Raw genomic sequence first — 16,977 nt, 5'->3', positions numbered from 1 at the left:
CTAGCTTGGGATTGGTTCACAGATAATTGTGTTGCTGATGTGAGGAAATCAGGAGGCAACAAAAGCTAAAGGTGAATATGTACAGTAATGCCAATGTGTGTACTAAGCACTATATTATGTACAACAACCATTAGGAGCACAGGACTCTGTCTTATATCTGGTCAGATTATTTCTCCATCTAGCCCAGTACTGACTCTGTTCTGGTTCTCATAAGCTCTTTGGGGTCTCGGGAACAGATGGTTCCCATTACCTGCTACCTGAGATCCTTTTAAATGTAGATGCCAGGGGTGGAACCAGCCTCGGACTTCCTGAAGCATGAGCTCAGCCACTGAGATGTGATCTCTCCCCATAACTTCATAATGATGCGGCATCAGTATTGCCAGACATAATGAAAATTAACCACCTGAAGGCTCATTGTCTCTGGTTTTTGCCACCTGTTTTTCTCTCTCCTTCCCTTCCTGTGATTTGGGAAAACTTTAAGGCTGCAGTGGAAATGGAATCCTCTCTTAATGACTGAGGCTGAAAAGAGTGGTCAGTGCTGGAACACTTGAAGTTTCCCCCGACACTGTCAGTGTGGGGCTTTCTTATGGGGGACACTCACTGTCCTGCAGCATAAATCACTGCCACAGCTGAACCTTGAGATGGCACAGTCTGTGTGGTCCCAGGAAGGGAAAAGATTATCTGCATTTGAATAGCTACGTTGTCTTAGTAATTGATTGCATTGCTATTTTTTAATGCTGAAAAGAAAATCCCTGCCAACGTGAGAATCAGTTGTCTGGAGCTATCTGAAGGCCTCTTTGTGGAAGCCTTCTCAAGGGAAAATGTTGGCACAGATGTACTCTTGGATTGGCTGCAGTTGATTGGATAGAGGGGTCTGGAGATTAGCAGCTGAATTGGAGATGTCCTTGCAGGATGAAGCAATCAGCTCTTCTGTGACTGTTTATTCAGAAAGAAACTATTAAGCTGAATGTTGGTTTGTTACAGTCAATAGAATCTGCACAGCCCCCCCCAGTCAAGTAAACAAAAACAGTAGGACATCAGCCACAAGAGTTGAGACCCTCTAGTTCAGGGGTAGGCAAACTAAGACCCATGGGCCAGATGTGGCCCAATCGCCTTCTCAAACCAGCCCGCTGATGGTCCAGGAATCAGCATGTTTTTACATGAGTGGAATGTGTCCTTTTATTTAAAATGCATCTCTGGGTTATTTGTGGGGGCTGCCTGGTGTTTTTATATGAGTACAATGTGTGCTTTTATTTAAAATGCATCTTTGGGTTATTTGTGGGGCATAGGAATTCGTTCATTTTTTTTCCTCTTCAAAATATAGTCCAGCCCACCACATGGTCTGAGGGACGGTGGACCAGCCCACGGCTGAAAAAGGATGCTGACTCCAGCTCTAGTCCTTATCTTAGATTGGTCAAAAATTTCCTTGCCAGCAATCCAATGAAACTGCAGGCATTCCAGATATAACTTCCCTACTTGCATAGAACTCTATGTTTTCTGTGGAATGGGAGTCTTGCGTTCGTAATTGAATAAGCTACATCAGTTGCTCTGTTTGTAGGGCAGTGTGCACATGAATTTCCGCATTCAGTGAAGGGGATGTGGAGTTCTGGAGTGATGGCACTATTTTTTTCCTTGCTGAAGCCACCGAATTCTGGATCCTTTCCAACTTTAGGTGAATTCAGGTGTTTGGTTCAACACATGAACTCTGTATCCAGAGCTCCCCTCCGTGTCTCGGTGCAAATTACACACTCACCCACAGTACCTTCCCTTCCCCACATTGTACAGGGAAGATTTGCAAGGGGGCTTCTACTCACGTTGGCTTGAGCTTATCAGGATCCCTAATCATGTAGTAGGTTCTACTTGTGTTCACGCAAACATGAGTAGAAATCCCCTGCAGACCTTTCCAACTCAATGTAGAGAAGATTGGGGACTAAGCGCACAGAGTGATGTGCATAGGCATGGTGGGGGTGGAATTTGTGCGCACACTCCTGCTCCCAACCACGAGTACTGCATTTCCATGTTCAGGCAAACATAGGAACACAACTTCAATATTAGTGCTTAAGGATCAATGATCCTGTGCAGCAGGGAGCAGATGTGTTGTCTCTGTTGTCTTTATGGTGGCTACTGAAGTCCTTCCTGTTTCAATAAGCCTTTTAAGACGAGCTCTTTCTCAGTCTGTATCTGCACTGGAATGGTTTTTAATACGCTTTTATCATTTTATCACTTGTTATTTTATGTCCTGGGCTTCTTTGAGAGGAAGGGAGGGGGTGTACATTTAATTAATAAATGCAATAAACTTGTGGCCCTCCAGATGTTGCCAACATGGTCAATGGTTAGTGATGATGTAAATTGTGTTTTATATAAGTGGTTCGACTCCAGATATGGTTCATCTAGATATTTATCTATGTTATAATATTTTCAGTATATGTGCTCACATCACCTGAGCACCAGAATTCAGACCTTTTATGCTGTTCTGATGCATGATTGTAAAACAGAGGACTGTGGGGGGGACAAGCATGCTACTAGCTCCACGCCTTGTCACTATTCTGGTTGCCCCACACAAGTTGGAATCTGGCAGATTGCAATGAGGAGAGTCCTGTACCTGTGGAGGCTCCTTGTACGTTTTGAACTCTGGAAAATCAGGGCTCTGAGACATGCTACAGATTGTTGCCTTCAGACTCATGGAAAGTAACTGGAATGGCAGTGGGGGTGGAGATACCATGCGCTTCATGTATTTACTCAACCCAGATAGTGAATGCCTGAAGAGGAGTATTGTGCCCAATAATGATGCTATTATCAGTTCAACTTCCTGGGGGAAAAATACTCTGTCTCTAATCACTCATGTAATTTAGGTTTGCAGATTTCCATGGTAATACTGTGAAGGGGAGAGGAAAATACAAAAGGTGCTGGTAAAATTCTTCATTTTTATTCCATATATCAGACAACAAGACATTTTGAGAAATAGCTCAGCGACGCTTGACAGTGTACTGCTATAGAAATAGTAAAATCCCAGTTACTGCTATAGAAATAATAGAAGCAGGAGTTCACTTTGGAGATGTACCTTTATCATTTTTCCTCAGTGTTGTTTGGAGGTCTGTCAGTGACATCCTGTAACCCATTTTGTTACCTTCTCTCTGAAGAATGAGAGAACATGTCTGAGTCTGAACAACAAATTCCAGATATATTATTATTCCTGATGTTCCCTTTCTAGGAAAGGAAGCCTCCCAAGACTATGTACCAAGCAGTTATTAACCAGAAGCTACAGGGCCTGAAGGCTCTTTTATAAATAACTATGTAAAGAGGTGAGAAACATTCATTGGGGTAATTTACACTGTTCACCCAATTCACCCTTCAAAAGTGCCATTGCACAGAAACTAGCACCTCTGATGTTGGCAATGTCAAACACACGCACCCTTGGCTTCTCCACTTCTGTTTATGTACGGTGGGTCGTGGGCCTGATCTCACAGGTCACGATATGTTTCCCAATAAAAATTGTTCATAGACCCAAAGCCTGAAGTGAAAGAATTTTTACTAGAGCTGGCACCATGGAAAGGGTATGGATGTTGACAGTAAACAAATACTACTGCTGGCAGTGTGAAAGGGCAGCTTCTGTGGGATTGCTCCCTCAGGAATGCCAAGTGCTGTGTGGATTATCTATACCAGCAGGGGTTAGGAATTCAGCATTCTGCTGACGAATTGCTTCAGCGCCTCCCCTATTCTGAGCTCACTTTTCCCTTTGCAGCCTTTACACTATGGGACTTCTGTCTCTTGAGTTGATGTGGCTCCATGTTATCATCAAGTCTAAACCAAATTTGAGAATCTGTTTTACAGAGGGTTTTTTTAAAAAACACACAAAAAAGCAAAAACAGGCAGGACCTTATTTTGTCCCCTTTCTGCCGTAGTGAGGTTTGGAATCTACAATTGTCTAATCTTGCATTAAAAAACTATGGCCTTGTTGGCAGCTCTGCAGAGATGGAGTCTACTTCACCAGCTGTATGTAGAAGTTGTGTGACAGAAGGGAAAGGGCTAAGACAGCCTACTTACTATTATTATTATCATTATTTATTAAATTTGTATACCGCCCTATACCCCCCAGTGGTCATCACAGCATCCCTAGGAGTGACCTGAAAGCTGTGTAGGAAAGCCTAATCTATTACAATTGCAGTCTCTTCTTGCTATGTTCTACCTTTGTTGTTGTTGTTTAGTCGTTTCTGACTCTTCATGACCCCAAGGACCAGAGCACGCCAGGCACTCCTGTCTTCCACTGCCTCCTGCAGTTTGGTCAAAGTCATGCTAGTAGCTTCGAGAACACTGTCCAACCATCTCGTTCTCTGTCGTCCCCTTCTCCTTGTGCCCTCCATCTTTCCCAACATCAGGGTCTTTTCCAGGGAGTCTTCTCTTCTCATGAGGTGGCCAAAGTATTGGAGCCTCAGGTTCACGATCTGTCCTTTCAGTGAGCACTCAGGGCTGATTTCCTTAAGAATGGATAGGTTTGATCTTCTTGCAGTCCATGGGACTCTCAAGAGTCTCCTCCAGCACCATAATTCAAAAGCATCAATTCTTCGGCGATCAGTCTTCTTTATGGTCTAGCTCTCACTTCCATACATCACTACTGGGAAAACCATAGCTTTAACTATACGGACCTTTGTCGGCAAGGTGATGTCTCTGCCTTTTAAGATGCTGTCTAGGTTTATCTAGGTTTGTTCTACCTTAAGAACACCTTAGAAACCAGTGCAAACTTTATGGCTTTAAAAAAAACCATAAACAGCTGAGAAAAAAAGCCCTGGGGATCCATATGGCTATTTTAGATATGCCCATGATTTAGGCTTCCCTTAGTGGTGCCTCAGTTTCAAAAGCATGAAGCATAAGCACAAAATCCTGTTGAGGGTGAGGAGCTAAGTACCGGTTGGTAGGGATGGAGACAAAATTTGATTACACTTTCTGAAACAATGTGCAAATTGAAATACACCCATGTTTTTGAAATTTGCACTTCTCCGAATTTTGCAATGCCGTTCTCTAGCCAAGTGAAGTGTACAAAAATGCATACACCAAACTGTGCATATAAGTGCATATATTAATGAGAGTAACATACAAAATGCTTTATATTTTGGAAAATTGCTTTGCAAAATTGTGTGCATTAAGCAAAACTACATACCCCAAAGTGTCTGTTACAAGAAATTCACACTAAAATGCTGCTGAGTTCTCATGAGGACTTTTTATAAGTGCACACTGATATGGAAGTGTGGAGGACTGAGTTTAAAACAGGGAGTGGGGGAATGAGAATGCTGCCTCTTGTCAATTTTTATCTCTTCCTGTGGCTAATGACATCATCCAAATGAAGCACCTTTTTAATGTGGCAAGGGATTCATTTCATGAAGAGTGAGCTGAACCTTGAGACCCCTCAGGGACTGAAGGGCGCTGTCCAAGATTTTCATGGACTCTCTGGATACAGGATAGGCCTCGCTTGAACATAAATGTGTCATCAGCCGTGCCTCCTTCTGCAATTCTTGCACCTTTTCCTTTCCTGGTCCCATCAGGAATAGGCGACTGGGCTGCAAATTGGGCATGTTCCCCTCAAAGTAGAAAACAGTTGCTAGATGGAAAGATGGAAGTTCAAGGATGGAGAGTGTAAAATGAGATATGCCTGGGAAAAATTATGCTGAATGAATCTAAAAAGCACATGACTTGGCCTAAGGAATGGGAGATTATCCATTCACTGTCATGAAGATAAACATGTCACAGACGGTCCTTTGGACCATCTGGGGACACCTGATCTGCCAATAAAAGAGATTGACAGGAGCCTGCTGGGCTTCATTAATGCCCAAGGCGGAAAACTGTTTGCTGCCCATTATCTTCGCTTCAAAGGCGTGGATTTGCACCAGTCAAAAATGGACAACAAAATGGAGACCAACATTATTCTCCTCTTTTGTCTTTCTCATGGGTTGATTTATACCTCCTGGCCTATTAATCAACTTCGACATCTTAAGCATCCACCACAGCCTCCACACATTTACTGAAGCCATCTGTACTTTGTACCCTGCCAAACAAATAATTATTTGTTCTAGTACCTGTTCCATCCTAATTTCTACTCTGCTTCATATCTATATTGCTGTCAGATCCCTGCACACTACTTGTTTTTTGTGTGTGTCCCTAGGATGTGGTCTTGTGGTCAGGATGTTGTTCGGGCCAACAGAGTAGGTTGCAAATTAGTTCATCCAGGTTGTGTTTAAGATTGGTTTTCTTTATTTTATTATTATTAAATTGGACAGGCCTGAGTCAACTGCTTCCACTGGCAAAAGGCCAAGCTACATGTACATACCAGATAGCCTTTACTCTTAATCGCTGTCTCCTGGCAAGCTCCAAAAGGTGAAGCAGCTTCTCTTCCTATCAGTCTAAGATTTCTTAGACCACAGTAGTTGGGAAAGTGTTTCTTTACATTCACACATGGGAGCGGATTCTGCAGTCAGGTTTGGGCTAGATTAGAATAAAATACTTCCTGGAAGAATCCCAGTGGACAATAATTTCCTGTTACGTTGTATTCTTTCTTTCTCCCTCCCAGCTATAAAAAGCCATACAGAACATGTTGTGTAAGGAATACTGCATTTTTATTTTTGACAACCGGAGCAGTTAAGAAATCATTTGTTTATTTATTACTGGGGGGGGGCAGAGAATAAATATGAAATAAAATGTAATACTGTGTTGCCTGAACATGGATTTCTAAGGACTTCAGCTCATACCTGATCTACATATGGAGAAGAATGAAAGTGGTCCAGTAATTAAAAGGTGAAAGACTGGAGTGAACTATTCTAGGTTGCAGGAGGAGTCACAATTTTTATAATGTTTTCCCATGTTGTTGTTGTTTTAAAATCCTTACAAATAAAATACTAGCACAACAGGGAGATACTAGCCCATTTTACTTCTTGCTCTGCTAGTTTATTCATTGTGGGGAGGCTTTTATATTTAAAAGGTTGAATTCACCAGCAGTCTGAAATGATACGCCAGCTCAGGATTCTTAGACCACTGGTTGTCTTACGGTGGTCAGTTCATAGTAGCTGTTTAGCTATACAGGTGACTCCCACTTGTGTTCCAGGCCCCCACGCACATAAGTAAAACATGTGTAAGTGGGGAGCCCGCTGCAGTACATTCAACTTCCCGCCCAATAGCTCTTGAGCAGGGTAGCATGGCAGCAGCGAGAGCTCCCATGCCCTTTAAATGTAAACTAAATTGTATTTCTCATCCATCCCTAGTCACGGCCGCCTTTCTCTCTCTCTGGAATTTGCATTGTTGTGCTGTGATGACTGCTTACATAGTTATGACAATGCCTGTTGGGACAAATAATAGTAAACTATGCCAAGTGCAACAGATTAAGAGCCAATTCATACAGCCATTAGACATGAGATTACAAAATATTGGTTTTGCCTGTGGCTCAGATGCTGCCTGGTATACATGATTAAGCTTTCACATCACCATTTTAGATATCTTTTGAGGGTTTGCTGTTGTGTTCAAGACATTTAAGTGGGACACAGGTGGCACTGTGTTCTAAACCACTGAGCCCCTTGGGCTTGCTGATCATAAGGTTGGCGGTTCGAATCCCCGCCACGGGGTGAGCTCCCATTGTTCTGTCCCAGCTTCTGCCAACCTAGCAGTTCGAAAGCATGCCTGTGCAAGTAGATAAATAGGTACCGCTGCGACTGGAAGGTAAACGGTGTTTCCGTGTGCTCTGGTTTCCGTCACGGTGTTCCAAAAGCTGTTTGCAGACAAACACCGGCTCCCTCAGCCTGAAAGCAAGATGAGTGCCACAACCCCATAGTCACATTTGACTGGACTTAACTATCCAGGGGTCCTTTACCTTTACCTACCTTTTAAGACATTTAATCCTACACATAGATGGGTCACACACTTCAGCTATATTTCATAGTTTCTGACAAAAGCGGATGAGAAAGAGATTACAGATGCCTCAGATCAGCAGAGACTTGTCATAAACAACGAGTGTGAGCATGCCTTTCATTAATTCAGTTTCTTCCCTCATGGGACAAGACCTTTCCTTATTCTCTGAGTGCCTTAGAGGAGCAGACTATACATTTAGCCATCCAGTAGCCTCATAGATGAAAAGAGACAACATCGTTCTCCAACTTTTTCTTTTACATTCCAGCTCCTTTGGCCATTTCCAAGCAAAGGAACACAGCATTGCCTCGGGGACATCAGCAAGATCAGCTGATGATGACAATTTGAGATGTGGGCTGTGTCTGACCAGGCTTTCTGTCACCAAGGTAATCTGCAACCGGTATCATTCAGCAGCTTCATTCAGCAGCCTTGTAAATGTTCTCAGATCGCCTGTCCACCCCTGTGCTATGCTGCAGCTCCTGCTGGGGCCCTGAGGCAAATGGACGAGACGAGATCGTGTGGTAGTCAAGTTGTAAAACGAGATAAGATTTCACAAAGCAAATGAAATCAGTTACTGTCAAATGTGCTGCTAGGAGTATGTTTCAACTTTCGGTGCACATAGCTGAGTGCGATCTGAAGAGAAACCAGAGTATCGTGCACATGGCTGATAGCTAGTTTCTTTAATGCAGAACAGATCTTCTCATTCTCATAGAGATAAACAGCTCTTGCTCTCTTCTCCCAAACTTTTCTACTAATCTCTTACAAGGAACAACAGAGGGTGAAATCTACCTGTTCTCCCACTGTTCCGTTAATAGCCCAGTGCTCTCTGGATCAAAGTGTACTTAAACTAAGAGAGAGAAATCTGAATCTGAAGCTCTGTGCTAATGGGGAGTCTATGACTTTACTGCAAAGTTGATCTGTTGTTCCCTTCCTGGGCTAATTTGAACTCAGCTCTATGACCTGTGGATTGCAAATTCAAGCCAGCCTCTTATTCAGAAGTAATTCCTACCCTATTACGCCTTTGTGGTGCAAGTCCATCTCTTCCAGTATGTTTCTGCCTTTCAAATGCATGGAGAGTAATAGCGATACCAGGCCACTTCTCTTGGGGTGCCTCCTGTATTTTGCAGGTGGGATTCCTGCACATCTTGGCACTTTAGGTTTGTGCAGTTAAAGGAGATTAACGTTCAATAAACAAATAGTAGTGTTGTACAACTCACTGTCCAGGACTAACAAAGATCACTTTAATAATACATACAAATGATGATGGGGATTCAGTTTACATTTAATGGTGAACCTAACCAATTCACACTTTCCAAATCAATATGCAAATAAAAACACAGCCATCCTTCAAAATTTGCACTTCTCCAGATTTTGCAGTACAATTTTGCAATGAAATGTGCATAAAAATGCATGTATTAGTGAAAATGGCATACAAAAATGCATTATATTAGCGGAAATTGCTCTGCAAAAATATGTGTTTGGGGCAAAACTGCATACAGAAGTGTGCATATTGTGAGAAATTTATACCACAATACTAATGAATTTTCATGAAGACTTTAAAAAAAAATTACAAATTGAAGTGAAAATGTGTGGAACTGAACTTAAGACTGGGAAACTGAGAAATGGAAAGAAACTAAAATGGGTAGAATTCCCCTTCCCTGCTTGCAAAGTACTTTGTCCCTTACCCTCAAATAATAGAGAAGGAACACTGAAATTTAGCAGATTCCAGAAATCCTGGTTCTGTGTAGAGTTTCATCATTGTCCTTTTATGGACTGCAAAAACAAACACATTTCCAGCTCCAACAAGCAGGAAAAGATGTCAAGGGTGGTGCTGAATGATAACTCCATTCGGAACCATTGCATCATATCATAGCAGTGATGCTACTTTGACTGGAGTCCAAGGTGTCTGCAGCCTGGAGCAATTGCTCACTGTCCAGCCTCAGACAAACATTCCAGGGGAATCTAATGCCTGTACCTGGCATGGCTCCTCCCGTGCCATAAATGGTTACATTACATTCAAGCTAGCATTAAAGAGCAGGGCTGAAACCTCATCCATCCAAGCCCCAAATTGGCTTAGCATGTGTGCAGGATATCAGAGATCGCTAAGCCATCTTGAAGTCTATTTACTTTCAGACAAAGGCTAGAGAACAAGCTCCCTGCTTCCCTGAAACCTGCCTGCAGGCATTATGTGGTTTCTTTGATATGTAATGTAACAAAAGGCAATTCTAATTGTGTTGGAAACTAGAGCATCCAAACATAGGTCCTGAAGCACGGGTCCTTCTGGCACTAACTGTGGTTGTTGGTGCCACTTCTGGACAGGGGCAGGGGGTCCCATAGACCTGGCACAGAATCTCTGATGGCCTGGGATTCGGACTCGGATGCTGAACCTAAGGGATCCCAGCCTGCACAGGATTCCCCGCCTCCAGAACCAGCTGAGCCGGGGCTGGGGCATGAGCCCGAAGGGTCCTCACCTGTGCTGGATCCTCAGGTGCAGACACCAGCTGAGTCTGCTCTGGCTCCTGGGGTGATGGAGGACCCATTCCCTGCAGGTGCTCCACTCTCAGCCTCGTCAGAGAAAGCTGAGGTTGCCTCTGGGTCCGGTAACCCTCCAGCCTCTCCTGAGCTGCAGAGGCTCAGGGCAGAGAGGTGGAGGGAACTAAATTCCCGCAGAAGGAGTGCTTGCCTCCAGGCCAGGAGAGGCGAGTCACCAGAGGATCGGGGCCTCTCTATGCCTCGGGGCAGATAAAAGCTGGCCAGCCCCAGTCCCAAGTTGTGGGAGCAACATTGCTGGTTACTAGTTCCTGCCGGAATCCTGTCCTGCTTTCCTGCCTGAGCTCCAGACCCACCCTGGCTCCCTGCTTGCATGCCTTCACCCGACTCTCTGACCTGCACCCAGGTTCAGCTCCACATTGCACCTTTGACCACAGACCGGACTTGGACCTCACCTCTCGGCTAACCCATGGGACTAGCACAGAATCAGAGCAATGCTGTGGTGTGCCCCTCTAGTCAGAAATCTAAAGGCAACCCCCTCCCCCCAATGCATTGTGAATATGTGCCTAATTACTGTAGCGTTTTTGCCTTTCGACACGCTTAGAAAAAGTATGTGATGTCATTGGTGCCAAAAAACGTCCTTTGTGCTCAAAGAAAAGAAAATGCTAAATTAAAACCAGGATATCCGCAGTTATTGGATATCCCTGCTATTGGCTATTAGAACAATCTCCTGCATGTCCAGGTGTGAGAACAGTTTAAGAACAGCACTGCATACCAGGTAAGGTGATATGGTGTTCTGTGTGAAGGATCTGAAGCAAGGCCTAAGAAACATACTTTTTGCTTTCCTGCTTCCCACCGCTGCCACCACCTCCTTAGCCGGCCCAGCCTTTGTTATCCAAGAATACTGTTACAGAACTCATTTTGTAAATTGAGTACAGGAAACTGAGATAGGAAAGCTTTGGGGGTTTCAAAGTCACTCTTTTGCTTCTCACAGTTAAACCATCTGGTGACAGAAGAACTGGTAAGCCATGGAATTCCAGCTGTGGGCATTTCGGTAAGGGCACCTGTTGTTTCTCCTTTTTTAGGTTATTCTGTTTTTCTAGGGCAAGAGTGGGCAAATAATAATAATAAAATGGTCCAGAGGTGAATTATCTCAGTCTAACCTGTTGAGAGGTGCATCCCCTTTTGGAGCCAGAGACAAAAGTGTTTGAAATTAATTAATTAATCTGGAATAAACACTGCCCTGCTTCAGTTTTAACGATAGCTACCTCCTATTAGAATTCCCAATCCTATGCATGCCTACACTTCTGGGTTTGGTGAGGTTTCTCTTGAGTAAGTATGCAGCTATAATTAGTACAATAGACAAATACAGCTACTATTCTGAAAAACAAGCAGAAGCAATTACTTTCTGACTTTCGTGTGCCACACACACACACACACACACACGACAGAAGTCTACCAATTTGTTCTTGAACAACAGGGCAAAGAACATTTTGGGTGCTATCCAACTAACTCGTTCTGTCAGTGTAAGTATTTCCACTTGTGCAATGGAGCTTCCTGCCTCACCCCCTCCCCTGGTACTCCCTAACTATTTTCTAGAGGGTTCCCCAAACCTCTGGAGCAGATTTGGTGGGGTGCACAAGAGGAGAGAAGAGAGGGGAAAGTTGTGTTGTGCAAGTGGAAACCCTTTTGCTGACAGAATAAGTTCATTGGCTACAGCCCAGCTTCCCAAAGCCATACTTTCAAGAAAAAGGTAATAAAAATCAAATCATTTTTATCCAATGAAATACTGTTACTTAGAAATTGGGAGGGAATATTTCTAAACGCCAAAAGGGGGGGGATGAACAAAAAGGGACTGAACTCCAATGAGATGGCAGCCTCCAGTTCCAGGGACCTCATAAAATGAGGTTGAGGTTGAGCAAAAGAAAAGAATGGCAAGGACATTTGAGTGGATGGGAGGAATTGGGAGGTTGTCCTAGACTGAGGAGAGTTTATGGTCATGTACAGGTCTGCTGTACATCAACTGCTGACTTTTCACAATGCATGTTGAACCTATTAAAGAACTTAATTGAATGTAATCATTTTTAACTCATTAATTAATTAAATTTAAATATATTTGTATCTTACTGATATCTCTATATACTTGTCTTTTGAGATATCCATGTATTAAGACAATTTACAATTTAATAAACAAGTGCTACCAGTCAGGAACATGGCCCCCCAGAGCACAGCTCTGGTCAGCCTCAGAAATTGAGCTAAGCGATCGCTTCTTGGCCTTTTGGCTAAGATCAAGTGTAGTATCAGAAATTGAGCTAAGCGAGCAAGGGGACTGACAGAGAGTTGTTATTGTTTATCAGACTGCTTGCCTGCCAGAGATCATTACAGCACCATTCAGTGTTAGAAAACAAGAGAATTTATTTAAAAAATCCCTTTTCATGCCCTGTTATGGAAACACACAGGAATCAAAGCAGCCCCAAAAGCAAAGGGTAAGATATAACGTACCATGAGCTGGTGTCAGTTAATGCCTGCAGCTAGCAGCCCCCCTACCCTCCGTTCCAAATTCTTTGGAAAGTTGAAGAACCTATGGAGCAAATTTTGAGGACTTGGGAGCAGGAGGAGAAAAGAGAAACCAGAATTTCTGTGGCATAAGGCAATGTCTGTTACACAAGCCATTGCGTACCACCCCAAAGTGCATTAACATGTAGCCTTAATTAGCAAGTTTTCATATTCCTTGATTCATAAGTAGTCAGCAGTATTGGCATTGCAAAACAACTTTTCCATTACATTTGTAACAGTTTGATGGAAGTCTTATTGTTAGATGCAGTTAATCTAATCATTGTATTATATATTGATTGGCACCTGAAGTGCTGGATCATAGGAAACAGCTTTTGGGTAAATGACTGTCTTGAATGACAGAGACAAGCAGCATTGTTTGCCTTTGTTCTCTTTCTCCCACAGCCTTTTGGAACCTGGAAAACATCATGCAAGAATGTCATCGAGGCTGGTTTCGATACAGTGAAGGATGTTTTAGACTCGGGCTATGTCCCAGTTTTACATGGTGATTGTGCTCTGGACTCGGAGCAGCACTGCTGCATCTTATCTGGAGATAAAATCATTGAGGTGAGAGATGAGTTCAATTTCACGCATACCAATATGTAAATAGCACTGTGTTTATCCTTAATAGTTACAGATAGGTAGCCGTGTTGGTCTGCCATAGTCAAAATAAAAAAATCCCTTCCAGTAGCACCTTAAAGACCAACTAAGTTAGTTCTTGGTATGAGCTTTCGTGTGCATGCACACTTCTGTATCTGAAGAAGTGTGCATGCACACGAAAGCTCATACCAAGAACTAACTTAGTTGGTCTTTAAGGTGCTACTGGAAGGAATTTTTTTATTTATCCTTAATAGGTCATTCCCATCTTTGTCAGGTACTTCAGCTGGCAGCTAGGGATGGGAAAGACATTTGATTCAATGTGCTTCTAATGGTGAACCTATCACTTTCCAAAACCATATGCAAACAGAAACACAGCCATCCTCTGAAATTTGTACTTCTCTGAAATTTGCAATCCAGTTCTCCAGCCAAGGAATGTACACAAAAATTCACTGCTAAAGTAACATATGCCAAAAAGCCCATATTTGTGAAAATAACATACAAATGCATTGCCTTGGGGGAATAAAAATGTGCATAGTATGCAAAATTACATATAAATTTATTATGGCATAAGCTTCTGTGGACTATGGTCCACTGCACTAAATGCAGCAAACTGTGGTCCTCCAAAACCTATGCCACAATACATTGGTTAGTCCTTAATGTGGCACAGGAGTCTCTTTCTTGTTTTCATTAATAAGCACCCCTAAACTGATCATTTACATTCTACAAGTTGTATATAATTTTCCATGGCACTTTTGTAACTGTGCATAAATATTTTGTATGAACACCAGCAAATAGTTTTAAAGAAATTATTGCCTAAGCTGCAGGGAGGTTTTGCTGTTATTATTCTCTCTCTTCCTCTAAGTAAACAAATTCTCATAGTACGTTTTCTGCATTTTCAAATACAAGGTTAATATAAGAGGTGGCCCTCAGATTTTAAGTTGCACAATTAGAACAGAACCATAGTTCCATGGTAGATCACATGCTTTGAATACAGAAGGTCCCTGGTTTCCTGTCTGTCATCTGAGGACTGAGAAAGGCCACTTTTTGAGTTACTGAGAGATGCTGCCAGTGAGAGCAGAATCCAGCTGAGCAAGATTGGCCTGATTCAACACAAAGCAGATTTACATGGTCCTGTTCAATTTTTCCTCTTGCAGGTTCTCGCTAAGAAATTCTCTCCTAGGCGAGTTGTGTTTCTCACAGATGTCAGTGGAATTTACAGCTGTCCACCTGATACCCCAGGTACAGAATACACATGTATAAAATAGGACAATTTATTTTGCACAGGTGTGAAGTATTGGCATGAGGGGCAAATCTAGCCAGTATCCAGACCAGCATGAAGAACTAGTGGTTGAACTATGCAATTTGTAATAAGCATAACCATAATTATTCATGCAATCTTGTCTTGACATATTTATGTTCTACATATATCTTTCAGCAGATTTGACATGCTCTTTCCGAGCATAGGCATATAGAAGGGTTGTGAGAAAGAGGGTATTTTCTGTGGTGTTTTGAAAGGGCAGTGGGAATATTGAAGCAAAATCCAGGAAACATATATAATAGGCACCATATTTACACATGTCTTTAGACAGATGTGTGACTTGAGAGAGTACAATCATGCCCTTATAGAGTAACAATATGGTACCTTAAGTGATGTGCAGAGTCATTAAAGAAAGCTGGGGAAATTTGGACCTCCAAATTTCTGTGTGATCTTCCTAACCATTATGTCATTATGCCATTATGTCATCCAGGCTTCCTCCTTTGGCACAGGGAAATGACACATGGATTAAACTAACTGTTTCCATGTTGCAGCGTCTTTATGCTTTGGGGTTGACTTTTTCATGTTGTGTTTTGAGACATATATCCTTCTGGTAGCAATTCTGAACCATGTGTTTATTTTGGAACAGGCGCTAGGCTTGTGGATTCCATTGTCGTCGGCCCTGATGGAAATATGGAGCCACCTGTGCTTAGCTCTATTCTGCCACATGATACTACTGGAGGTGTGTCCTTGAAGCTGCAAACTGCTGTAAATATCGTTTCCCAGAGTCACGGAACCATTCCAGTTCTGATCTGCAAACTGGACAGTGAAGCGGCTGAAAGGGCTTGTTTGACTGGGGAGCTGAAGCAAGGCGAAGGCACAACATTTTCCTTCGCAGAATCATGAAGACGTCTCTGCATGAGCCGTAAATGAGGTGGAGAAGAATTTAACTGAGGTGCTACCATTGGACTTCAGGATCTATTTGTTGTACTTGTCATCGTCGATGCCAGATATCTTAAATTAAATCTGTGGTCCACTGATAATGTATTAGCATTGAATGATGGCACCATCTTCTACTGTGGCGAAATATTGTTTTCTGCATCAGTGACCTCAGTGTTCAAAATGGTTTACAACTATGTGACTGCACAAGCCTCGGTGGACTTAGGTTACACTCAGAAATTGTATTCACTGTGTTAGTTTTAGCCATTTCTGACACACTTCAGTACCTATATACTGCCGTGTTGCACTCACTCTTGTTCACAGCAGAAGGTACTACAGTGTGAAAGGGATGTTAGAAATTGGGGTTGTTGCCCAATTTCTCATATTACAACACAAGGCTTATTATACTATAATTTTCAACATGTATACAAAGTTTATATACTAAAAGAAAAAGGGGAAAAAAACAAAGACAAAAACTATTCCAAAATCATATATATACCAAAACTTTGGACTTCCTGTCTATCCCGTTGTATATTCCTTTTTTACAAATGAATGTACTCTTATTATTGTATATTTCTTTACATTTTATCTAATACATTCCTATATCAATATCCCTGTTGCTCTCCTGGCTTCAGGGATAGCCGCCCGAAGCCTCCTGAGCGCAGTGGGAACGCTTCCACTGCGCTCAGGAGGCTTCGGCCAGCTATCCCTGAAGCCAGGAGAGCAAGAGGGATTGGTGCGCACCGATCCCTCTTGCTCTCCTGGCTTCAGCGAAAGCTGCGCAACCTGCATTCACTCCATAAGACGCACACACGTTTCCCCTTACTTTTAGGAGGGGAAAAGTGTTTCTTATAGAGCGAAAAATACGGTATGTTTGAATAAAACTTATTCAAGACAGCAGACTGCATCTATCAAAATTATACTGATTTTTACCCACCCCACCCCCCAATTCATGATGGTGCCTGAGATCAAGCAGCAGACTTTCATGTACGTTTGGATAAACCTGGACAGTTGCTAATACAACTGCTGCTAATACAATACATGTATATAGGGTTCTGCTTTAAAAATAAAATAAAAAATACTGTAAACCTTTTGGTTCAAAAATGTGAGATATCAATATTTTAACAGACAAATAGAATAATAAGTTGGAAGTGAAGTTGGGCATATTTTCAGTCTGAAAGGTGGGACTTGGGTTTGCAACCAGAAAGTATGGGCTGGTGAACAGTCCTGAGATATTTAATGAAGGGCAGTATATA

General features: G+C 42.5%; 1 protein-coding gene across 1 annotated transcript; it reads left to right on the top strand.

Moving 5' to 3' along the window:
• Nucleotides 1-2,322: 2,322 nt before the first annotated feature.
• LOC310709797 (uncharacterized protein) lies at nucleotides 2,323-15,825 on the top strand (the record flags this gene model as incomplete). Its single annotated transcript, XM_083509837.1, has 7 exons — nucleotides 2,323-2,332; nucleotides 3,257-3,302; nucleotides 8,153-8,270; nucleotides 11,369-11,428; nucleotides 13,333-13,494; nucleotides 14,682-14,766; nucleotides 15,432-15,825. 7 exons carry the CDS (start codon nucleotides 2,323-2,325, stop codon nucleotides 15,686-15,688), a joined length of 738 nt encoding a protein of 245 aa, XP_083365963.1. The 3' UTR covers nucleotides 15,689-15,825.
• Nucleotides 15,826-16,977: the final 1,152 nt, after the last annotated feature.

This window comes from Podarcis liolepis, assembly GCF_965112155.1.
Source record: "Podarcis liolepis genome assembly, chromosome: 6".
NCBI classification, from domain to species: Eukaryota; Metazoa; Chordata; class Lepidosauria; order Squamata; family Lacertidae; genus Podarcis; species Podarcis liolepis.
Note: the sequence above shows the minus strand (reverse complement) of the source record. Positions and strands in the feature narration are given on the sequence as shown.